Genomic DNA, 9,657 nt, shown 5'->3' with positions numbered 1-9,657 from the left:
TCATTTGTCCACTATAATGTATTTTCTGAACAAAGTGGGTGCTCTATAATTGCATTGTTACATAATATAGAAATAACATTCACAAATATGAAATAACAACAATGCAGTGATCAGAAGTGCAGGATTAAAATAAAAACATATAATTTGGAACAAGACCATGATACACTAACATGAATTTACAGCGTGCTCCAAAACGTCTCTGGCCACTAGTGAAAATGCTTCCTTGCTTATTATAGATTTCTCAGACTTTTTGACAGCACTGTATCCGTCAGGAGTTTGGGATGCAAGTCTTCATTTATTCCTTCATTATAAAACAATGAAATCATTCTCAACAGAGCTGGTAGAGAAATGAGACTCAAGAAGTCATTCATAAATCAAACTACATTGCTTTCACTTTTAGAAGAAATGGTTCTATAGAACCTTAAAGGGTTCTGTCAGGCACTTCATATATAGAACATTTAGCATAAAGGGTTCTTTAAATTAAGAACATTAGGGTTCTATATAGAACCCCATTGAACCTTTATACAGCCTCATGCATAAAACTCACTGAACACACACACACACGTTTGTTTTTGAGACATATGGGGACATTTCATAGGCGTGATGGTTTTTATACTGTACAAACCGTATTTTCTGTCCCCCTACATTGCCCCTGCCCCTAAACCTACCCATCACAGGAAACATTCTGCATTTTTACTTTCTCAAAAAAACTCATCCTGTATGATTTATAAGCATTTTGAAAAGTGGGGACATGGCCAATGTCCTCATCTTACACCCTCTCCTTGTAATTCCTATGTCATTATACACATTTGTCCTGTTATGTCACAAAAACATGCCCACACGCACACACACACACGCTCTGAATTAGGCTCGGTTCAGAATAGCATACTAACATAATATCACTATTTCTGTAGTGTATAATGTGCACATAAGTTGCTGAAATACTGCAAAATGCAATGTGACTAATTGTTTAATGCAATTGCCTGACATTAAGACATATTTACACATAATTGAATTAATAAAAAATAAACTTTATTTTCCAAAATGACTGGATGCTGCTCATTAACATGCAATTTAGTGGTCATGTGACAACCGCATAGCATACAACTGTATGCATAACAACATAACGCTACGACTGTTTTACTATACGTTTAAAGAGTAAGCAGTATACGATGTGTAATGCACGGTATTCAGTGAGCAGTAATATTACAGTAAGTACTCCATTCTGAACACAGCCGGTGATTATAATACATCAAAGTTGTAGAATGTATCATTCCATTTGCCCCGTAGCTGATGTACTAATATAATCTGTTAGTAATTCAAATACATAGTTCTGAATACATATAATTCTTTGTGCATATATATATACACATACACACACTGTACACAAATCATATTGAGCCTACTTTAATGATAACCTCATTATAAGATCTGATCTGTTTCATGAAGTCTTAAACAGAGCATGATGGATGGATGGATGGATGGATGGAGGTCTATAGGTTACTAAAGAGTTCATTTTTCTTGCTCCAGTCCATGGGCGGAGCTCTCTTATTGGAGCGTTTCTGGTGCGCGCGCTCTTTCACCTGCTGTAAGGACAGATTGAGCTCCGGAATGGCTTTTATGATGGACGGCTCCAAAGCCTGAGAGAGGAAGAGAAACAAACAAAGTTATGAAACACCTGCCACAAACATGTGAAACCACTTTCTAATGGAAAACGGTTTCCAAATATTTAATTGGGTTAATAACTGTAGTGTATACTGCTGGTTATTTCTTTAATAATAGAATGTGAAAGAGTATGCATACTGTAAATGTCACACAGTGACTAATTGTGTTGGATGTGCAATTCAAATCGTAAAAAACAGAGCAGATCATATATTACTGAAATATGCACTTAAATTACACTTTTAAAAATGCACTTTGTAGTAATGTTAAATGAAAAGATTTACTTTCATGTTTTAATCTGTTGTCATGTTGTGAAGACGTGCTCTTATTTTGATCACATGTAAAGCAATTGATTGTTAAAACTATTGGTTTATTCAATATTATATAAGTTAATATATTTCAAATGTACTAAATTGCAACTTCTTCACAACAAATATGAATACACTTAAATACATAACACAACTTTCAATATAAATGACAATAAAGTATATATTAGTTTATCATACGTATAGTATGATACTATATGTATGATACATGCAGTAGCTTTAACCATATTTCTAAGACAATAAAAGTAATTTATATAAAATTATATATATATATATATATATATATATATATATATATATATATATATATATATATATATAGAATGTTATGCTGAAAAAGTAATGTTATATAGTGAGAGTATGTTATGTAGTAAGAGTAGTAAATAATGTAATAAGAGTAGTAAATAATGTAATAAGAGTAGTATGTAGCATGCAGTAAGACTGTAAGAGTATAGTTAGAGTATGTCGTATAGTAAGAGTATAATATGCATTAAGATAGTATGTTATGCAGCAAGAGTAGTGTTATGTCATAAAGTTAGAGTATATCACGAAGTAAGAGTATAGTACGAGTAGTATGTCATATAGTAAGAGTATGTCATGTAATAAGAGTATGTCATGTAGTACGAGTAGTATGTCATATAGTAAGAGTATGTTATGCAGTAAGAGTAGTAAGAGTATGTCATGTAATAAGAGTATGTCATGTAGTACGAGTAGTATGCCATATAGTAAGAGAATTTTTTGCAGTAAGAGTAGTACGTTATGTCATGTAGTAAGAGTATAGTACGAGTAATGTGATGTAGTGGAAGTATGTTATGCAGTAAGAGTGGTATGTTATGTCATGTAGTAAGAGTAGTATGCCATATAGTAAGAGTATTTTATGCAGTAAGAGTAGTACGGTATGTCATGTAGAAAGAGTACAGGGAGTGCAGAATTATTAGGCAAGTTGTATTTTTGAGGATTAATTTTATTATTGAACAACAACCATGTTCTCAATGAACACAAACTCATTAATATCAAAGCTGAATATTTTTGGAAGTTTTAGTTTTTAGTTTTAGCTATTTTAGGGGGATATCTGTGTGTGCAGGTGACTATTACTGTGCATAATTATTAGGCAACTTAACAAAAAACAAATTTATACCCATTTCAATTATTTATTTTTACCAGTGAAACCAATATAACATCTCAACATTCACAAATATACATTTCTGACATTCAAAAACCAAACAAAAACAAATCAGTGACCAATATAGCCACCTTTCTTTGCAAGGACACTCAAAAGCCTGCCATCCATGGATTCTGTCAGTGTTTTGATCGGTTCACCATCAACATTGCGTGCAGCAGCAACCACAGCCTCCCAGACACTGTTCAGAGAGGTGTACTGTTTTCCCTCCTTGTAAATCGCACATTTGATGATGGACCACAGGTTCTCAATGGGGTTCAGATCAGGTGAACAAGGAGGCCATATCATTAGATTTTCTTCTTTTATACCCTTTCTTGCCAGCCACGCTGTGGAGTACTTGGACGCGTGTGATGGAGCATTGTCCTGCATGAAAATCATGTATTTCTTGAAGGATGCAGACTTCTTCCTGTACCACTGCTTGAAGAAGGTGTCTTCCAGAAACTGGCAGTAGGACTGGGAGTTGAGCTTGACTCCATCCTCAACCCAAAAAGGCCCCACAAGCTCATCTTTGATGATACCAGCCCAAACCAGTACTCCACCTCCACCTTGCTGGCGTCTGAGTCGGACTGGAGCTCTCTGCCCTTTACCAATCCAGCCACGGGCCCATCCATCTGGCCCATCAAGACTCACTCTCATTTCATCAGTCCATAAAACCTTAGAAAAATCAGTCTTGAGATATTTCTTGGCCCAGTCTTGACGTTTCAGCTTGTGTGTCTTGTTCAGTGGTGGTTGACTTTCTGCCTTTCTTACCTTGGCCATGTCTCTGAGTATTGCACACCTTGTGCTTTTGGGCACTCCAGTGATGTTGCAGCTCTGAAATATGGCCAAACTGGTGGCAAGTGGCATCTTGGCAGCTGCACGCTTGACTTTTCTCAGTTCACGGGCAGTTATTTTGCGTCTTGGTTTTTCCACACGCTTCTTGTGACCCTGTTGACTATTTTGAATGAAACGCTTGATTGTTCGATGATCACGCTTCAGAAGCTTGGCTATTTTAAGATTGCTGCATCCCTCTGCAATATATCTCACTATTTTTGACTTTTCTGAGCCTGTCAAGTCCTTCTTTTGACCCATTTTGCCAAAGGAAAGGAAGTTGCCTAATAATTATGCACACCTGATATAGGGTGTTGATGTCATTAGACCACACCCCTTCTCATTACAGAGATGCACATCACCTAATATGCTTAATTGGTAGTAGGCTTTCCAGCCTATACAGCTTGGAGTAAGACAACATGCATAACGAGGATGATGTGGTCAAAATACTCATTTGCCTAATAATTCTGCACTCCCTGTATAGTTGAGTAGTATGTCATATAGTAAGAGTATGTTATGCAGTAAGAGTGGTATGTTATGTCATGTAGAAAGAGTAGTATGGTACGTCATGTAGTAAGAGTATTTATGCAGTAAAGTAAGAGTATAGTACGAGTAGTATGTCATATAGTAAGTGTATGTTATGCAGTAAGAGTAGTAGTATGTTATGTCATGTAGAAAGAGTAGTATGGTACGTCATGTAGTAAGAGTATGTATGCAGTAAAGTAAGAGTATAGTACGAGTAGTATGTCATATAGTAAGTGTATGTTATGCAGTAAGAGTAGTAGTATGTTATGTCATGTAGTAAGAGTGTGTCATATAGCAAGAATAGTATGTAAGTGGTTCTGAATTCAGCATCAGTCTCACCTCAGGGGGTGGAGTCCCAGTGGGTGGAGTCATGAGGGAGGTGTTGGAGGATGCGTTGGAAGGAGACGGACTGACTGATATCTTCGAGTCATTCAGCCCCATCTCTTTGGCCACATTCCCATTTACCTAAACAGAAGGCAGAATTCAGTCAAATGTCCTGTGATGGATCTGAGACTGATGCTCAGTGCTGTGGTCTGTGCACCAGGGGTCAGACTTGAGCCTGTGCTGTACTGGCAGCTGCAGTGTGTGGGCCTCAGGCTGCTGGAGACAGAGGGTTCATTAACTGTACGAGTGGGCAGCATTAGCCAGGCATCAATACTCCTCCTCTGACAGGTGACAGCGCCCCCTTCTTCCCTCCTGCCAGCTACAGCTAACGTCAGCCATTAGCCAGAGGCTGAAGGATCGCTGTATCACCCCACAATCATCTTTAGAGAAACCGTCCCCAGCGTCTCTCTCTCTGTCTCTTCTGGAGACACAGCCTCAAAACATAAACTCCAGCAATGAGTGAAGGATCGGAGAACTCCAGCGAGATGAGTGCAAAAACTGAAGGTGAATTCAGAAGGTAGCTGTAACTAACTATTACCGGCCATGAAATTGTATTTTTTGCCTTATAATCTTGCCTCAAATATATATTTTTAGCCTGTATGACAGTGTGTTGCATATTAGTGTCAAACAGTGGAAGTCATAGTCTCGCTCGCGGCGACATATAAGCCGGTCTCTGTCTCGCAGTCAAACTCCTCCTGTCACAAAAATGTAATGATATATCACGTTTATTCTCCTTATGGTGCTCCATATTGTGGTGGCATAATGTGAGAAATATTACACATATGTGTCACCACAAGAGTCTTGGTGGAAAAGAAACAACGTTATTCAAGGTGCGACTTGTTAAAAAAAAAAAACGGAACGGTTGGGGGTGTTGATATTTGAACAACAATGCCATCATTTAAATTTAAATGTAGAAATATAGTGCAGTGTCATTAACCACAAAGGTAACACCTTTTGTTTAGGGTCCAATTCTCAATATTATCTAGTTAAGATATTGCTGGTTTATTAGTATTTAATCACATATTACTGACTTTTTCTGCATATTTTACATACCTTAAAGGTGCAGTGTGTAGTATTGATGAGGATCTATTGACGTAAGGGCAATATAATATACATAACTATGTTTTCAGTGGTGTATAAAAAGACTAGATGCAGCTAAAAATCACACACTGCACCTTTAATCCTACCCATTACCTAAACTCAACGACTACCTTTTTATTAGGAGTTTATTGAGGCAAACACCGTAGTTAATCCTGATAATTGGACCCTAATCTGAAGTGTGACCAATATGAAGTTTTAACAATTAACTTATTGACTTGAATTTAATGGACTACTTGCACTGAGCTTCTTCTGAAGTGACGCAATTTGGTTTTGTAATAGTAAACAGGTAGAGATCCATCCGTGAGTTAGAAATAGATCCCGGTCACTAAAGATTAATACAAATTTGGCTAAACATTTATGCATTTAAGAGTTAAAGAGAAGACTAACACAAATGTGTTTAGTATGTAACTTAATATTTATTATACAGGATGCACAGTTGGAAAGAAAATGTATCATTTCTGGAAGTTCAAAATAATTCATGCTATCAATTGACCGACATGAAAGGTAATAGTCTGCGTTCTCATGTATGTGAGCTGTTATCAGAAACTAAGTACTAATTTACAGGAAAATAAGTAGAACGGAAGTTGTGCAAGTAGTCCATTACTCTACTTGGACTCATTATGATTCACACTCATAATGATTATGGGCAATAAAGCACATTATTTCTTTTTCACATGTACACTGCATGAAGTCCAGTAATCTGTACACCACTGAGTGACGCATCTCAGACCCTCCAGCACACAAACTAGTTCAATGAATGACTGAAAACTTGAAAACCTGTGATAAATCCTGTCAATTTCTGTATAAAGGATTGATCTTTAACCTCTAATGGGCTTCTGGCATTCCTTTTCAAACGTTTATCATTGGCGTAATCCCAATACAGTTTTAGACACAGGCTTCCCTTCATATTTGTCTAGAGCGACGACTTCACTAAACCCAATAATGGGCTAATACTGTATTTCAATCATAAGCTAATATCAAAACATCTAAAGTTTTCCAATAAGCTCTGAGAAACTTGCTGTTTTAAGTGTGTTTTTCTGTGATGAGAACTAGATTCAGGCACAGATCAATACAAACAATTCCAAGTTACTGTATTTATTTATTTATTAAAAAGCACACAGAATAACAAATAAAACCCCAACAGGAAAGAGTACAGGGCTGAGAACGGAGATTAAAAAAATGGATCTCAATATCACTCGTTCTGGCTAGAAATGGATATCTAATCACAAACAAGCCAGATTTTGTCCATGATGCTCAATGTTATTAAAGCCACAAGACGTCTTTGTAATATCTGCTGAATTTGAAACGTTGATCTTATTGACACAACCAAATCCCAGAACCTCAAATTTCCTTTTTTCTTTTGCTACCTGGTATTCCACATTTGGCAGAGGAAAGCGATATTAATGGGTACGGAGTCAGTGGGGATCCTATGGTATCTTTCTTGCCCTGCTGGCCATGTAAAGAATGAGGTGTCCCTAAGGGCCCTATCATACCCTCGGTGCAATGCGACAAGTATTTTTTGCTCGTTTTAGCCCAACGCAGTTATCATTTTCACGTCCAGCGCCACGTTGTTTAAATAGCAAATGCACTCGCGCTCATCTGTTCACCCCTGGGCGTGCTGGTCTGAAAACCAGGTGTGTTCAGGAGCATTGTTGGCATGTTGCTATTTTGAGGAACTGAAAACGACTGCCATTGACCAACAAAAACCTGGCCTAAAGTCAATAGTGCAGTATTTTAGTGTTATTTAAAGGGTGTCACGAACTGGCTTTCTTCCTTTTTTATACTGTTGTCTGAGGTCAACTAATGATGTTCGTGTGGTTCATTCAAAAACATCATAACTAATAAGTAATAGGCTATTTTCTAGACTGTTTTTTTTTGGCTCTCTCCTGAACGCTGGGTTTTGATGGGCGTGATGCGCTGGAGACTTGGAAGTAAACGCCCACGGCTATGATTGGAGAAGATTTGCATATTTAATGAGCTTCAGCTCCCCTGTCAGTTCAGTTCACATGAGAGAGTGAGGGAGAAGCGGCAACCGGAATGATTTTCTCGATCACAGGGCTCATAAACGTCTTTATCAAACAAACAAAATGATTTATTTCAATGATTTATTTTTATATTACACATACATAGCCCACAAGTTAACTCGAGAGGGACTAAGAGAGAATAGCAGAACAAGGACGGAATATAATGAGATTCATTGGCCTGCCGGGCTTTGCAAGCCCTGGCCCATACGTGTCTGAGTCCAACGTGCTAAAGGTATGCTCTGTTAGACACGTACACATGGGGAAAACGATCGATAACAATGCAATAGGACATTCAAGACTCACTCGTTCATATTTATTGAAGGGGGAAGAGAAACCAGTTTGTGATTTGTGTAAGAATTTCCCGAGTATAAAACATATTTTAATAGAATGTCCTTTTCTAAATAATATTAGACGCCGGTTTTATTCAGAAAACACATTAATTGATATTTTTAAAAAGGTTTCTCCTGGAGTAATTTTAATTTTTTTTTGTCAAATAATCAATTGAAAGATTATGTGTAATTGTTGTTGTTATTATGACTATTGTTTTTATTGATATATATGCCTGATTTTTGTATCGTGATTGTTTTTTAAGATAAAATTGTTAAATTATTGTAAACAATGTATTGAAGTGATACTGTTGATTGCCATGATTTTAGCCATTGCTTAGCCTGACTTGGTCATACTCAATTCTAGCCAGAATATGAGTCTGAATCTGCTCCATTGGGCTGTGATTATGGGCCGTGTTTCAACCGAAACAGGAAAGACCTCAATTGGATAGACCTACAACCAATCAGAGCAAAGAAGCGACGCATTGTCAAATGTCAACAGACAAAGCTCAACTGTGTTGCCCATGGTGTTGCCAAGTCCGCGTTTTTTTCCTGCGTGTTGTTTTCTATGTCCGCGGGTTAAAGCGACTATTATGTGATATATAGACCCATGAGTGCGAATTTTAGCAGGCAACCTTGCCAAAAAAACACACATTTTACCCACCAAACTTCATTTTTCCCACGGAGAACCCCCTGAGAAGCTATTGTTTAGGGCGAGTAGTTGGTGGGTTTTGTTGTAAAAACTTGGCAACCCTGTCTGCACGTGCGCTGAAATCAGGCTGGAATACACAATCTTTGCCGGTGTTGTAAAAAAATAACCTAATTTAATGATACACAGAGTACTTACCCAACATGATCATCATTTCTGAGAGAAATAGTGAAGGTGAATGCATATACGAACAAACTCTCCATTTAGGATTCGAACAAATATAATCCAAGCCCCTTTGAAGACGTGATGATTACGTTACTGTTGATCATCTGTCCGTCATCGTCTAAAGTCCGCCCTGATGATTTCATTGGTCCGAACAGTTTCTGTTCGGGGGTAATTACTCCTCTATGGAGCAAGGCCAGACCGAACTGCCCGACCTGAAAAATGTTTGGGGCGGGGCTAAGTTCGGCTGGCATCCAGGCTAGCCATTGCTGCTGATATGGCATTAAATCATAAATAAATAAAAATGCAATACTATTACATATAAAAACACGACCGGAGATTTGTTTACAAATGATCCCGCAGTGAACTGAAGTGAACATGTCTTCCCCACGTCAGCTGGAACTTCATTAAAAATACAGTTCAACCACTCATTCCTAATATTAGGATC

General features: G+C 37.6%; 1 protein-coding gene across 2 annotated transcripts in view; it reads right to left on the bottom strand.

Annotated features, from left to right (window-relative positions):
• Positions 1 to 9,657, bottom strand: part of nherf1b (NHERF family PDZ scaffold protein 1b) — a 47,099-nt gene continuing 37,442 nt past the window's right edge. For both annotated transcript variants that reach the window (XM_067457551.1, XM_067457542.1), the window contains 2 exons: positions 4,843 to 4,968; positions 1 to 1,640 (listed from right to left, as the gene is read on the bottom strand). In XM_067457551.1, coding sequence (XP_067313652.1) covers positions 1,494 to 1,640; positions 4,843 to 4,968 — 273 coding nt within the window. In that variant the 3' untranslated portion in view covers positions 1 to 1,493. The remainder of the gene's footprint in view (positions 1,641 to 4,842; positions 4,969 to 9,657) is intronic.

This window comes from Pseudorasbora parva, chromosome 2 (genome assembly GCF_024679245.1).
Source record: "Pseudorasbora parva isolate DD20220531a chromosome 2, ASM2467924v1, whole genome shotgun sequence".
In the NCBI taxonomy this organism is placed as follows: Eukaryota; Metazoa; Chordata; class Actinopteri; order Cypriniformes; family Gobionidae; genus Pseudorasbora; species Pseudorasbora parva.
This window is presented reverse-complemented; position numbering and strand designations above follow the sequence as displayed.